Raw genomic sequence first — 15265 nt, forward strand, 5'->3', positions numbered from 1 at the left:
CCTACTGCAAATGCAATTTCATTTGTGAGGCAATTTAAATTGTATTTTTGCTCATACCAGAACCTCAGATTGCCAGAGCACTCTTAAGGGGGAGGAGGTATGGGGAGGAAATAAAGATTTTTGTTGACTTGGAACAGTTCTGGGCTGCAAGAGCGACTAGCATACCTAGGAACAGCTTGGAAGAAGTGCTTCTAATCTACTCTCTAATATATTAGGAAACTATTCCAGTAACTAGGGACAGCCTGCTTACATGATTGTTATGAGGAGGCAGCACATGTCCCATGGGTACACTTAAAGGACAATAATTGGTAAATTCAAGCTAGTCTACTCCTTGATAAAAGACACATTTTTAGCACAGCAGTAACTGTACTATGAACTGCAGCCCATGCTCCTTGTACAGTTAGTTGCAGAACTCACCTCTGTGAAGGCAATATGGTGAAACAACTCACTGTTCACACCACAATGACTGGCAGTTGCTAATTTACCTTTGCTGTGCTTGAAGCAATGCAGTGTCTAAATGCTGGTGGAATAGATGGACAAAATGTGTGTTATGCTGCAATGGAAATTTGGAGAGCAAGTGATATAGGTCTGAAACAAAATACATAAATGGTTTCTATTGTTAACTAGGGTAATTCCAAAACTAAAAGGCTGCAAGCATAATTGTGCACAGAAATAAGATTGGTTTATAGCTTCACTTGTTGCAGGGTGGGGGTGATAAGGGAAAACAGAAGTCCCAGTATAAAACTACTACTAGGTTAGAGCGCTGGAATGTCTAGAACAGCATTGTTCTACTATGTGACTTAGTCACAGTTCATTGCTGTGAATTAAAACAGGCAAGGGCATTGGCCAGTTATTTTTTCCTTGCAACAGAAATAAGTCTTCCTCTGTTCTGGAACAGTTCCAGTTAATTAAGACTACCTCAGTTCCAATCAGTATTTTACATGGTGCTTTCTCTATTTTGCTCTACAAAAGCTTTGATAGCTGTCATAACTCCAAGGCAGTAAAGGAACCTAACAATGAGCAATTGAAAGGCTTCTAAATATACTAGTGATTACAAAAAAGAAATGCTGAATTACTTAAATATTTCCCACAATAGTAAGATTTTTTTATAGCAATGCTAACTTCATAATTATTAATGGTTCTGCTCTACACTCTCTTCTTACACATTGTTGAATAGAAAAGAACCCTGATAAGCTTGTTAAATGAGAGAAGCATCATCTCTGAGCACAGATACTTTCAGTTTAAAAATTGTAAAACCACACTGCCACCATAGCACAGTATTGCCAAGTGTGTACATATTGATGATAGACCACTCCTTTGGTGAATACAAGGGGGGAATCTGTTAACTGCTCATCTGTTCTGTTGATGTTCATGCACAGCAAAGCTCTAGGAAAAAAAAAGCTAGTACTTCAAACAAGATTTAGGTATCAAGTAGAAGGAGCTAAAATTTAAAGTAAGTGTGGAGGCTTTATTCAATTTGCATGTTCTAATCGGTGGAATCTACTGGTATGAAGTTGAATAGATTTCTGACTATACAGGGCCTTGCATTATGGTAGTACATAAGGGCTCTTAAAGCATTTTCTTGGTTATGTCTTGCAAAACAAAGTAGTCTCATAAACATTGTCAGCTGTCAGCTACTTCTGTCAAAGGAGGTTTTTTATTAAATAATAGCTTGAATGGGGATTCTTAAGTACAATTGGTTCCCTGTTACATGACGAATTGAATCCATCCTTTGAATAAGGAGCTGATGTCCCCTAAAACACCCTTCTAGGTATTACTGTGTAAGAATGGAAATAAGATGGCAACAGGGTCAGGGAAATAAACACCTCTCTGAGCATCTCACAAAAGAACCATTTATTGCTAATCATAATTATGGGTGTAATGGTGAAGTATAGCTGTTACCAACAACTGATAGACTCAAGTAGCTAAGTGAGGGCTTTCAGTGGCATCATAGTACTACTTAATAAAATGACAACAGTTACACCAGATCAACTTGAACTGATTTTTTGAAAATAATTTACTAAAATATACAAGTACATTTTCCTTTTCAGTATAAGTTACATAATTGCATACATTTTTAGCTCTTTCTAGGTGCTTTTGGTAATAAGGCAGCAGCAGTGGGCTGACAACTAAAACCTTCAGCATTGCTCTGTACACAAGGAGTCAGTGCAAGGATATATTTTCTTGCAGTATACATTTTTACTGAATACACTGAAGATGAACCTGATTTTTATTTGATACAGCTCTAGCAAAAGTGGACTGTAGTGCAAATCTTGCTTATGGGAAAAGAAAGCATGTAGAGTAAAATATAAATTAAGGATGCTCAAACCACAGTTTGTTTACTGGAAGCTGTTAATAAAACATTTAACTTAGCCACAACTATTTGTGCTTCATTAAAAAAAAACCAACAAAAAATTTACACAAGTTATAAACTAAAACCTTATTTTTAAAAGTTCTTCTCTGCAGAACAATGCTTACTGCAAGACATACAGTGCTTTGGTGGTAGAACTTCCATGTGCTATCACGGAAAAATGTTTCCAGAAGAAATAATCCTCTTACAAATCAACAGCCAGCTTCCTGACAAAAGGGAACTGGCAACTTTGAAATGCTTGTTCTCTTTCTCTGTGAAAGAACAAGCCCTGACAAAGGAGAACATGTACTGTGTTAAAAGCTATTGTGGCACAAAAATCAAAACTGGCCCCTGGGCAGGTTCATCAGTTCAATACCTATATTCTCTAGTTCAAGTTTATTCAAAGTGGTCTTAACAGGCTGTTTGAGACTACTAGAAGAGGAGTAATCTGATCATTTCCATCATCAGTCTTGGTTCAAGTCAGTGAAGCAGATGCTGCTCGTCTAAGTCTTCTTACTGATAATATACAGGGTCAGAATAGTGATCATGCAAACTTCTTCTTTGTAGCTGTAAATCGTTCCATGTACTGCACAGAAAACAAAAGAAAAAATCAAAGATTTTTTCAGAAATTAATAGAGGATTCATTGCTACTAAAAGCAGCTGAGCTGCTGCTCTCAAACTCAAAAGCATTCTGTATCTAAAGCCTATTTTTATATCCCAAGCATAACTATTAGAGCTTTAATTTCAAACAAAGACATCCCCAAAACATTTCTGGCATTTGCTGCAATTCAGATTAATGGTCAAATCTCTAGTGTTAAGGATGAACTAATATTAAATACTTAACAAATGCTGTATAGTTCAGAGCATTTTTTTATCGCATCAAAGTGAAGACACGCTTGTCATTATTAGCTACCCTTCAAAAGATGCTGATGAAAGAACACTGACTGAATCCTACAAGGAAGTTATCTCTGAAAAACTCCTGGAGCTGTTTTCAGGTTAGTTATTAATCCAGTACCAATGACACCACCAATGGACTATAGTGCTTTTATTCACTGTCATAAATGCTTAGTATTCTGAGTAAGGACTTCACCAGGAGTTTCTTAAAAAAAAAAAAAAAAAAAAAGACAAAAACCCCAAAACAAAACACAAACCTTGTCATAACCATCCAGTTCTCTGAGTTTCTTGATTTCAAAGAGGTTGCCTTCTACTGCAAGCAGTGAGATCTGGGAATCACTGAGGATACTCTGAGGCAGCATGCTGAGTTCTAGACAGTTTTCTTCTAAACGCAAGACTTTGAGGCGTGGACAGTGGGAGATCTGCACTGAGATCTGGGAAATCTTGTGGAAATAAAAAGAGAAATGGGATTAAAATGGTAGTGATCAATGATTATTAAGTGATCTGTTTCTGACTTATACATAACAACTACCATATTGTAAATATAAACTACATTAAGAGTAAGTACTTAAAAACAATGCGTAAGTAACAAATTATCAAAAATCAAAATAACTTTTTTTATTCCATGATGACAAGCAACCTACACATCTATTTATCACATGCCTACTTAAGAGCTATTTAAATAATTTTCTGCATGACTAAATTCAGGATTTGTTAGTTAATCAAATCAGGCAGTTGGATGTATTGGTACACAAATTCAAGTTATGATTCCTCATTTGTGTTGTGTCCAGGAGATGTCTTTTAGCTATAAAGTTTTGATGCTCTCATGTTCCATGGCTATACTATGTCCAAGATAAACAATGTCCTAAATCTACATTCCCAGAACATCTCAGTTACCAGACCTGATTCTGATTCAAATTGAGCTCGATAGCCTGCAGTTCTCCCACACTGTCAGGGACATTTTGGATCTGGTTTTTTGAAAGATCCACCACATCCAAATGGCGAAGACCAGAGAGTTGTGTAGGCACAGTCCGAAGCTGATTTCCAGAAAGGCTCAGGGTTTTGAGAGCTGAAAGTTGTCCAAATGCAGCTGGTAGCTGCCTCAAGTGATTGCCATTCAAGTGTAGTGTTTCCAGTTTTTTCAGTTTACACAGCTCCTCAGGTAAAGCAGCTAGAGAAAAATGACAGAAAAACGTATGACCCAAAGAGCAGGAAACATCCATAACCATTTAATTCAAATAAGCTTCTGCAGGGAGAACAGCGCTATATTAAGTAATTCCTCACTGAATTCCTCCCCAATTTCCAGTGAAGGCACAGATCCCTGCACAGAAACTTCAGCCCACAGACAACATGTGCCTTTTTAACTATCACCCATAAATGTATTAAAAATAATCTGCAGATAAGGCAGACCTTCAAATCACAGTCTGAAATCATTGTTTGGAAGATTTCAGCCTGTCAGTTACAGTCCTTACTAACATTCTGCCACTGTGTTCTATGACACTTGAAATACCACAAAATTCACAGCTTCACCTTTGCCCTTTAAAACTATTACTCAACTTATAGAAGTAAGTTAGGAGATAATTCATACTGTGTCATACCAGCATGCAAACATCACCAGGTAAGGTCTGCTGGCATTCCTTCATCCCTCTTTCCACCTACACATGTGTATCACCTCTAACACTCCTGAGCTGCTCTACAGAGTCAATGAGGTTTGTAAATTATCTTTGTTTTTTCAAAAAGGCAAAAAATACATACTTAATACATACTAACTTCTTCGTTGTGATTTTTTCATAATGATGGATGTTTGTTTAACAGAAACAGTAACAACAGATGAATGGCCAGCAATATTGTCTACACTTCATCTTCATTAGCTGTTCCCTAGGCAAGTACTAAACCATCTGGCACTGTTAAACCCTCGTGTCAGGTCAAGTCATAGCACAAAACCTCTACGGGTTTAAGTACTCACGTGTCATTGTAAAATTGATAATACACTAAATGGCAACTAGTTTTGTAGAATTTATGATTTAGAAGTTTTTATCCTGTACATGAATTCAAAAGATTTCAGTTTAGGTGACTAAACTCCCCCTTTATATCTTGCAAGAGTTAAATAATAAAATTTAGTTTTTGATAGAGAAAAGGAGTTATTATTTTAAAAATCAGTGGAGGTATTAATTAGCAGGCATACTCAGTTTGTTGTTGTTTAGAGCAAGGCTCTTCAAAAAGGAAAATTTTCCAATGAGAGGAGGCAAGAGCTCTATTTTGTTGTTCGACAAGTCTATTGTCCTTAAGTTGCTTGCTAGCTTCTGCAGATCTTCAGGAAACTATTGGAGGGGAAAAAGATACAGCATTTAGAGTTGATACAAATTTGAATGTTCCAGCAGTATAATTAAATTTTTAATTGTCTCACTGTTACATACTGTCATATGTATCACAATGTCCAATCACCACAGTGTGATCAGAAAATTTGTTTAACACATATTTTTTAAAATATTTTTTCAACTGGGGAGGGGAAAGGGAGTATTAAAAAAACACTAATATCTAGAAGGAGTAGTTTTTCATCCAAACAAGTAAAATTAAAAACATTACACGTTCATCCTATTATGTGCTTCTCTTAAACATGCCTGTAATTAAAAATACTCTACAGCCAGTTAATAACTCCATATTTTAGCAGAGTATGATGTGAAAAGCTTTCTCCTGCTTTCCTTTTTAAGTAATTATGCATACCATTTTCCTTATTTACATCCTGTACCACTTTGGTACTGAGTCTTGGTACTCAGGTGAATAAAAGAAAAACCTGACAATCACCATCAAGGAGTCCTGGTGAATAAGCCAGTAGTTTTGATCCTCCTTTGGCTTGACAGAGAAGAAGTGAAGAGAGGAGGTAGGACAGTGGAAAAAGGTATGTTAGGAAAGGCTTGGAAAATTATGGCAATATAGAGTTATTTTTGGCTATCCTGTGAATTGTTGGTTGACTTATGGTTCCAGGACATTCTGTGTTTTTCTGCAGTTGAGTTTAAGTTAAGATAATTTCCAATATAATGAACTTTTAGGATGCTTACTGCCAGCCCAATGTACAGCCTGCACAGACTATTCATATGGCTACAATTAAATACAGCATAAGTACCTAAATGTGACAAATTGTGGAGTATCTTTCTAAGTTACAATACAGTTATAAAATTTATATTGTCCCCCCCAAGTTTATAGATATTTTCTAAAAGCACAACATCATAACTAGTATCTGTTGAACCTATATGCACTATAAAGCACAGGCTCATAAGCATACAAGTGCCCTGACAGATAAATCCTCAATCAGAAGACAAGCAAGCAAAAATAGGAAAAAAAAAGAAATCTTGAAATATTTTCCATTACTGCTTGTAAGAAATACATGTATGCAAGTGCATTACAACAACAAGTGGGAATTTCTCTCCGGAAGTGTCAGTCATACACACAAACAGCCATGTTATTACCTCAGTAAGTCCTTTTCCTGTCAGCTGAAACACGCCAGTTTTCTGTGCTGTCTCCAGGTGGGCTTTTAGTGCACTATTTCCCATCCTAACAGTTCTCTGTCAAGCACAGGGAGCCCGAGTGATGCTGTCAGCCAGTTTTACTCTGTGCCAGAGAACTGCAATCCAAAGTCTCTGTGATAAAGCAAACGTAAAGTCAATGTGCACTGTCCCCAACACTACAAGCACTCTGACACAATGAACAATTCCACTGCTCTGTTTTCATCTCCCTCCTAACTAAACCTAGAAGTCTAAAGGTTTACCAAGGTTTACCTAGACTAAGGTGTCTTTCTTACAGCAGTTTGATTACTGAAACTACGCAACAAGCACAGAACTAAGTGGGAAAACGGCACATTTTCTATATTTTGCCTCTTTCGAGGCCCCGCAGCATAAGGAGATTCTCCACGGAGACGGGGCGTGATATCTGTGGCATCTACCAGCGTTGGCCTGCTGACAATGCTATTGGGTTTTTTTTTCCTTTTTTTGAGACCTTAACTCTGTTTAGAGAACTAACTCCTCTGCCGTGCCTATTAGCAGACACACGACACCCACCTCGGTAACCCCAGCGGGGTTTAATCCCAGGGCACACGGGTCACGGGGATTAGTGCCGGGCGGTGGGGAACGGAGCCTGGGGGACAGCACGTAAGCAGCCGCGGCGGCCGCCCCGGAGAGAGCCGAGGCCAGCACTGACCCGCGCAGGCCGCGGCCCGCCCGCCCCAACCCCGCACCGCCGGGGGCTGCCGGGCCCGGCCCGGCCCGGCCCAACCAACCTGTCCGGGCGCCGCTGGCAGACGCTCCGCGGCGGCGGAGCCCCGGCCCGACCCCGCGCTCCGCCCTTCCAGAACCGCCGCTCCGGCAGCGCCCGCCCGGAACCGGACGCGTGTCAGCGCCGTTCCTGCCACGCCCGCCATGGCGGCGCCCAGGCGCTCCCGCTCCCTGCGCTACAGCGGGACCTCGCCTGTGGCGGCCGCCAGCCCCAGCCTCAGCCCCAGCCCCAGCCTCAGCCCCAGCCCCAGCCTCAGCCCCAGCCTCAGCCCCAGTCCCAGCCCCAGTCCCAGCCCCAGCCCCAGCTCCAGCCCCAGCTCCAGCCCCAGCCCCGGGCCCCGCGGGGCGGCCGAGCCCGAGCTCGACTCCGATTCCGAGCTCGACGACGATGCCGAGCTGGAGCTGGAGTGCAGGTCGTGGCTCGGCGTGGAGAGCGATGAGGAGCAGGACGGCGACGTGTCCTGGCCCTCGCAGCCCGGGGAGCCATCGGCGGTGGCCGCGCTGCTGGAGCGCTGCGTGGCGGCGGGCGCCGTGAGCCAGGTACCAGCGGGGACAGCGGGGACAGCGGCCCGAGCAGCCTGAGTGCCGCCCGCCTCTCGTCTGTGCGGCTGTGCTGCCGAGCGCGGGAGAGGAACTGCCTTGAAAGCCATTATGGAGCATTTGTTCGGTGCGTTCTGGCTGCTGATTGCGTTCTTCCTGTTGTCTTACCTTCAAAGGAGACCCTGGATTTAACTTGCAGAAGAACGCCATGCTTTGCGAAATTCGCAGAGGTGGAAGAAATGGTAAACATGGAAGCTGAAATCAACGAGGTACAGCCTTTACTATTGTCAGTGTTCACTCAGTACTTCGATACGTGAAGGTAATACAGGGCCTGGATTAAATATCAGACTGCCACATGTTTTTTTTCATGTTTTGAGGGCTTTGTTGACAGTTCAGCTGTTTAACATTTGGCACTTTTTTTTCCCCACTGGAAAGTTGTCATAAAGAAAAAAAACTATGAAACAAAAAGTTTAAGTTTAAAGTTTAAGTAGAAGGATTCAGCAGGCTGCACCTTCGATTAAAGTGTTACCTGAGTTTTCTTGAAGAAACTGGACAATAAAGAAGAATTTGAAGTTGCCTTCAGTACACAAAAATGTGTCTCTTTATAGGCAATTTTGTTGGTTAGCAGGCAGTAATCTCCGACATTTCATCCTGCCTTAATCAGCTGTTGCCTTGTATTTTGTAATGTTGGTTTAGACACTACATAGACTGTGAAACTACTTTCTAAGAGATGTAAGTAAGAGAGACATAGGTTTGAAGGGTAGATTGTTCCATGATTAAGGAATTGGCAGGAGAAGAGCACTGGACACAGCAGAAGGATGGGATGCCATCCAGAGGGACTGGGCAAGCTTGAGAAGTAGGCTCACAAGATCCTCATGAGGCTCAACAAGACCGAGTGTGGGGTCCTGCACCTGGGTCAGGGCAATCCCAGACGTGAGTACAGACTGGGAGATTGGAAACAGCGCTGTGGAGAAGGACTTGGGGTTTCTTGTGGATGAAAAGTTGGACGTGACCTGGCAATGTGCAGTCACAGCCCAGAAAACCAACTCCATCCTGGGCTGCGTCCATAGCAGCATGGCCAGCAGGGGAAGGGAGGGGATTCTCCTCTTCTGCCCTTGTGAGACTCCACCTGGAATACTGTGTCCAGGTCTGGGATCCTCAGGGCAGGAAAGAAGTGAACCTGTTGGAGCAGTTCCAAGGAGAGGAGGGCCATGAAGGTGATCCATGGGCTGGAGGAGAGGGCTGGAACACCTCTCCTACAAAAACAGACCCAGAGAGCAGGGATTGTTCAGCAGCCGTCCAGTACTTAAAGGGGGACTAGGAAAAGAGGGAGAGTGACTTTTACCACAAGCAGATAATGCTAGGACAAGGGGGAATGGTTTTAAACTAAAAGAAAAGAGATTAGATTAGATTAGATTAGATTAGATTAGATTAGATTAGATATTAGGAAAAAAATTTTTACAATGAGGATGGTGAGACACTGGAACAGGTTGCCAAGAGAATTTGTGGATGCCCCATCCCTGAAAGTGTTCAGGGCTAGGTTACAGGGTCTCTGACTCTGAGCAGCCTGGTCTAGCAGGTGATATCCCTGCCCATTGGCAGGGGATTGGAACAAGATGATTTTAAGGGCCCTTTCAACCCAAGCCATTCTATCATAAGCTCTATGGTTTAGGAATGAATTGCAGGATCTGTCTTTTCCAGCACAAATCTCCAAGTTATTTAGGTAGGTCTTTTTAAACAGCCTTCCTCTTACTGACCAAAAAAGCCTCACCTAGTTGAAACTCTCCAGAGAGCAGGGTAACCTGTTCTTGTGCTAATGCTCACTCCCTTTCACACACATGCTCTCCCTGTGCTGCCCCTTTCTCCCTTTTTACTTCCTCCTCCACCCCAAGAGAGTCAACAATGTCTGGATAAGTATGTTAAAAATGCATTTTCATCTGATGTTATTATTGTTGTAGATAAAACTGAAAATTGAAATGATGCAGTTGGAGAATGAGACAGCAGACATTACTCACCATTTTTACTTAGGTAAGTGCAGTTGTACCGTAGAAAAACCAAGAGTCTTAAATTATCAGGAGATTAATGTTTCATCTGAGTATGTAACCCTTCTAGAAATTATAGCAGCAGTCATCTCTGAATAACTTGATAGAGGTGGTCGGTGTTTTATTAACACGTAAAGCATGTTTCCATACTATTTGAACTTTCACTCTCTACTGTCTCATAGAAACTCCGAGTGTAATTCAGTTTCCAAAATAGTGTGGGAGGTGTGGTCAGCTCCCCAGGGTCAGTGGATCATCAGTTCTGAGATCATCAGTAACCATTGGCCTGCATGTGCTACTCTGCTTCATTTCCAGAAACTTAGTGTATTTCTGTTGCATCTCTATCCCCCTAAACTTACTACATTTTTAATTTAGCACTTCGGGAGCATGTGCATTGATTTCTTTATTATTGCACACTTTGTCCACTACAATTTTATGTGTGCTTGAAAGCATTCTAGCTTGCTACTGTTGTGCTAGACTTGTGAAATCTGTTGTGATACTTCAGTGCTAGTATAGGTATAGTTGACTTCATCTCAAAGAGAATTTACTTAAAATTCTAGATAATGTAAAACAATTATATCTATCACTAAAAAATAGATATTGTGACTTTGAGTGCATACTGATACTAAATCATATATGCTCCAAGAAAAGCCGTTCTGATTAATGTCTCTTGAATGTAAGCTGTCCACTGCAATAGATCAGTATTTTCCTTTCTGTCTTCAGGAGAAATTTTGCTCTTGTTTTAGCAGGACAATAGGTTCAACTTTGCATTTTATTTTATAGGGAAAAAGTGCAAGATTTTGCAAGATATGAACAAGCACCTGGAAGCCACACTGAAAGAGAAGAGGGATCTCAGAAAGAGGTTGATCAAACACGGATGTCAAGAAAGCCTGCCTATTGAGGCTACTTTTCACAGGTAGGCACACAGAAAATAATTTTTCTTGTTTGCATGAGTCCCAATTAATTTGAACTGACAGACCGTAAAAATCATATGTTTTCAATCATTTTTCCACTGGTAAAAATAAACATAAAAAATAGTAGCAGAACCTCAGGTAAAAGCTCGTAGTTTACTCATTGATAAATTCATAGAAAGGTAGTGATACATATTATATGAATATTTACTAAGATTATTGGTCTTGTCTTTAGAAGTCTACAGAACAAGTTATGATGTACTGTTTTAAACAAATGTGCTCCGTGCTGGATTTGTTATGCTTCTCCCAAGCAGGAGTTGTTACTTTAGCACTGGGTGTCTTCCTTCTTCTGTTGCTTGCTTAGAACTAAGTGTGAATGATTCCCAGACATGCCTAGTGCAGCTTTTAAAAGTATAGTCCTTCTTCTTACAGTCTAAAAATCCAGCCCAGGTACTGAAGGAGTGGCTATTCACTTCTGTAATTCCTGCCCCTACTTGTTGCTAAAAGTCATACAAGAAGTGTAATTGCAGAAAAATTAATTAGGTGGTTAGGAGCTTGCATAAAGCTGGGAAAGGGGACTAAGAAAAGCAGGGCAATGAAAAAAGAACTTATAAGTCTTAAATTCTTGTTGTTTAGCACAACTTTTGATCTCATTTTTGGTTACAGGTGTATAGTAGAGTTGTTGACTGAGGCTGTGACTTTCATTGAGGAGCTTGAAAGCCATTTGCAGTCTGTGAGAAGCATCCCTCAGATTCCACAGATGATGAACAATATGGTGAGTAGTAAAAGAATTGAGCCAGCTGTCTTCTCCATCATAAAAAATGCAATGCTGTTCGGTTGTTCAGGTTACTTCTATGTCCTGATAGACTGATAGGATGTATGGAGACTAAATTCAACCCTTTTCTGTTTCAGGGCACCGCTTTGTCAAAAACAGAGATGTGCGTGATAGAATTGGAGGAGCTGACAGAACAAATACTGAAATGGAAAGAACTGCAAAAGGAAGTGTATTCTAACAATGTATGCAATACTGCTGACTTGTTCTTTGGCTTATCTTTAATCTAACAAATAATTTTTCTAAAATGGATGACAACTCAAAGAACTACATTCTTAGGGTCTTCTGTGAAAACTACAACATAAATATCTTTTAATCCAACAGAGAATTTGTAGGTAGTTATATTCTGTTATTAAGTAACAGTTCTCCAACTATTTACTAAAAAATGGACAATGAGCAGTAGCCCATAGGAAGACAGTACTGAGAAGACTGTTAAGGAGTTCATTATTTAAATAGTTGGATAGGAGTTCCTTGGAGCCTGTATCTTCAATGGAAAATTGTTTTGATTTTTTTTGCACTTGCTATAGTACCTTTATTCATTTTTGTAAACATCTTGGTAAAACACTGTATTTTGGGTGTTGCCATAAAGCTTCTATTAAAGTTTTCAAAAGCTCAGTTTCTTGCTTTTAATTTTGTTTTAAAATCCTATAATTAAAATTACAGAGCAAAGTCTTAGGTCCAAGCTTATGCTTCTATAGGAGTTCCAATCAAGAAGTTAAATTAGTTTTAAGTTACAGTTTATTATGACTGATGTGGTTTTGTGGGAAAGCAGGAAATGGACTTGGTAATACATGGCAGGTCTACTGATTTGCAAACCATGCTTCAATGATAGTGATGCATATAGTCTTCAGATTTTCTTTTTCTGTTGCTTGTCTGATTTTCAGTGTCCCACTTAGAATAAAACTCTTGTTCCATTAGGAAGATTGACAGTTTAGCAAAAGCATTGATTGTTCCAGTTTGTAATCCTCATTACAAAGGGAAGAGACGGGTTGGTACAATGTCAGTGGCAGGACATCTGTAAACCAGGGTAGTTTGTTGACTTTGGAGGGTGCCCAGTTTTGTATTCAGGATATGGAGTAGACTGAAGTATGTATTTCTTTCTGCCATTGTACCATTTGTTATGTGAACATCCACCTGTTGATTTCTGTCGCTGAAATAAGAACATTTTGCTTTCGCAAAGTAACCACTGGGTGGCCCAGTACCCCAAAGTTCACAAGTTTATCTGATTATTATTGCTTGTAAACTTAAAGCAGAATTAAGGAAGAAATCTCTGGCTCTTTGTTGAGCACACTCTATTATGACTTACTTGTATTTGGCTTATTTTATATTTGAACTTTTCTGAGAATCTCATTTTAATCTTTGTAATCCTTCTGCAGAGTATAATGACAAGACATCCAATTTAACAATTCTCTAGTATACTGTGTAAGCTGTAACTGATGTTCCTCTGCTGCTGCTGAGAAAAGTTAAGAGGATATAAACAATTTGAGTTAGGTTTAAGCAGAATGTCATTAGGTAGAATCTAAGAATATAATATCCCATTCTTCACTTGGGAAAATTTCTGAAATGTGGTGCCTTTTTCATTTAGATATAACACTTCTGGAGTTTAAGGCAAACTGTCTCATGAAAAGAACTATACTTAAAGTACAAAAAAGCAGTTACAATCAATTTAAACAGAAGTTGTTTAAATTTAAAACAAGATAGGACTCTAAAACTCTCATCTGATATTCAGATATAGCTCAGTTTATCATCTTTTGAAATGCAAAACCAGAAGTCCATTTAAAAATTTGCATTGGCAAATGGAATTGTCAAAACCATACAGGATTTGCCTATTGAGCCTGGCATCTTCTTTATGCCAACGCTCCTTGCTCTCACATCTTCCTGGTAACATCAGTAGGTGACAGAGACAGTATCCTAAAAGAAATTTTTAAAAAACTTTCAGTGGTTTTTATATTACTCTAAGTAAGAAACTTTTATCAATGCAACACTAGATAATGAATAAAATTAAAGTTCTTTGGAAGTTTCAAAATTTTCTTTTAGATCCGAAGTACGACACACACAAAGATGGGATGTTTCGAAGGCATCGAAAACACTTGAGACATTTTCTTTAGTACTAATAGGGAAGAGATGCTTGCCTTCCCTAAATTCCTGTGAAAGTAATGTGGAGGGCTTACAGTGCTTGTCCCTAGTAAGCGCTTTAAGGGCGGCACCCTTAATCGGATTGGCGGCATTGAACTCTTGGGTAAAACCCGCGCTGGTTTGCCGCGGGTTAAAAGAGAATTTAGGGGGGAGCGCGAAATCCCCGTCTCTTTCTGTGGGAGTGCCGCTCTCCGGGACAGACCTGTCTGCGGCGGAAAAGCGCAGTTTGGAGGCTCTGGGCAGGCTTTCCCCAAAACGCCTGCTGTCCGCCCGGGGAAGTTCCCGTGCGTTCCCCCCGCGGGGCGGGCCGGGCGGCTCCGCTGCTGCCGCTCCTCCCCGTGCCGGCCGGGGGCGGGATGCGGGATGCGGGGCCGGGGCTCGGGCGGCCGCAGCCGCTGGGCGTGAGCCGAGCCATGGCCAACGTCAAGGTAGCCGTGCGGGTCCGGCCTCTGAGCAAAAGGTGCGGAGGGGCGCGGAGGGGCGCGGGAGGCTCTGGGCGGCGGCAGCAAGGGCTGGGGGGTGCCGGTGGTGCTGTCAGCCGAGACGGGATCGCCGCCCTGGAGCGGCTCGGCCGCGACTGAGGGAGCTCAGCCGTGCGGCGAGAGGAGCGGCAGCCTCTCGCCTTTCCGAACAGCTTGGAAAGTTTGCTTAGAAAAGTCACCCAGTGGAGCTGTTAGGCTGACTTCCCTCTTCCTGAGCTCCCCAGACCGGGACAATTGTCATACAGTGTCCAGGAGTCTTCCCTTCCCCTCTGTCGATGCTGTTTTTTCCAGCGGGAGGCAGAGCCGGATATTCCCATTGTCGCTCAGCTCCGCTCCCTCCCTGGTTTACTTGGCTCCGATGGAAATCCCAAAAGCTACATGTTACAGCTCGAAGACAACTCCCACAAACAAGAAGATGCCGTAGCACAATGATCTGGTGTTATTTGTGTATAATACATGCTTCAAACCTTGCAGACCTTGGAAATTCGGAGAGGAAAAGAAAGAAAAAGCGAGCAGCCCAAATGTCAGCAGCTGGTAATTTACTCCTCCCGTTAGAGAAATGCTAGAGCGCTCCAGACAGGAATGGTTTGAAATGGTACAAGCTCTGAGAGCCAGTCTTTGATTTGATGCTGCCTTTCTTTCTGGCACGAGTCCCTCACGTTGTCTTCTGACTGCACGGACTTTTGTGATAAATAACTCTTTCATGCAGTAGAGAAAATGATTCTTGAAGAGTTGCCCAGCCAGAAAACTAGCCTAGTCATTTAGTCAGCAGCACATTAACATGTTTTGGACTCTTTTGTTCTTATTTGGCCA

At 41.4% G+C, this 15265-nt stretch overlaps 3 protein-coding genes across 4 annotated transcripts in view; 2 read left to right on the top strand and 1 right to left on the bottom strand.

The window, feature by feature from the left end:
- Positions 1 to 1988: 1988 nt before the first annotated feature.
- On the bottom strand, positions 1989 to 7629 carry LRRC57 (leucine rich repeat containing 57). 2 transcript variants are annotated; one of them, XM_014869289.2, is made up of 6 exons: positions 7518 to 7629; positions 6712 to 6882; positions 5430 to 5565; positions 4147 to 4415; positions 3502 to 3687; positions 1989 to 2936 (listed from the first exon to the last, which is right to left on the bottom strand). In XM_014869289.2, the coding sequence occupies exons 2-6, from the start codon at positions 6793 to 6795 to the stop codon at positions 2895 to 2897; spliced, it is 717 nt and encodes a 238-aa protein (XP_014724775.1). In that variant the 5' UTR covers positions 6796 to 6882; positions 7518 to 7629; the 3' UTR covers positions 1989 to 2894. The 2 variants fall into 2 exon arrangements, with proteins under 2 accessions (XP_014724775.1, XP_014724773.1); XM_014869287.2 differs by lacking the exon at positions 7518 to 7629 and adding an exon at positions 7300 to 7425.
- A 2-nt stretch (positions 7630 to 7631) lies between these two features.
- HAUS2 (HAUS augmin like complex subunit 2) lies at positions 7632 to 12449 on the top strand. Its single transcript, XM_088167005.1, has 6 exons — positions 7632 to 8052; positions 8229 to 8321; positions 10011 to 10080; positions 10875 to 11007; positions 11669 to 11777; positions 11915 to 12449. Exons 1-6 carry the CDS (start codon positions 7657 to 7659, stop codon positions 12062 to 12064), a joined length of 951 nt encoding a protein of 316 aa, XP_088023131.1. The 5' UTR covers positions 7632 to 7656; the 3' UTR covers positions 12065 to 12449.
- Positions 12450 to 14344: 1895 nt separating this feature from the next.
- Positions 14345 to 15265, top strand: part of STARD9 (StAR related lipid transfer domain containing 9) — a 103539-nt gene continuing 102618 nt past the window's right edge. Inside the window, exon 1 of the mRNA XM_088167010.1 lies at positions 14345 to 14430. Coding sequence (XP_088023136.1) covers positions 14384 to 14430 — 47 coding nt within the window. The 5' untranslated portion in view covers positions 14345 to 14383. The remainder of the gene's footprint in view (positions 14431 to 15265) is intronic.

This window comes from Sturnus vulgaris, chromosome 6, assembly GCF_052056855.1.
Source record: "Sturnus vulgaris isolate bStuVul1 chromosome 6, bStuVul1.hap1, whole genome shotgun sequence".
Classification (NCBI taxonomy): domain Eukaryota; kingdom Metazoa; phylum Chordata; class Aves; order Passeriformes; family Sturnidae; genus Sturnus; species Sturnus vulgaris.

Excerpts from the sequence above, each read along its gene's own strand:
- HAUS2 (XM_088167005.1), top strand. The coding sequence starts at position 7,657 with ATGGCGGCGCCCAGGCGCTCCCGCTCCCTGCGCTACAGCGGGACCTCG. Across the intron at positions 8,322-10,010 it reads TGGAAGCTGAAATCAACGAG|ATAAAACTGAAAATTGAAAT; the intron begins GTACAGCCTTTA and ends TTATTGTTGTAG. Across the intron at positions 11,778-11,914 it reads CACAGATGATGAACAATATG|GGCACCGCTTTGTCAAAAAC; the intron begins GTGAGTAGTAAA and ends TTTCTGTTTCAG.
- LRRC57 (XM_014869289.2), bottom strand. The coding sequence starts at position 6,795 with ATGGGAAATAGTGCACTAAAAGCCCACCTGGAGACAGCACAGAAAACT. Across the intron at positions 4,416-5,429 it reads TCTAAACAACAACAAACTGA|CTGCTTTACCTGAGGAGCTG; the intron begins GTATGCCTGCTA and ends ATTTTTCTCTAG. Across the intron at positions 3,688-4,146 it reads TCAATTTGAATCAGAATCAG|ATTTCCCAGATCTCAGTGCA; the intron begins GTCTGGTAACTG and ends TATTTCCACAAG.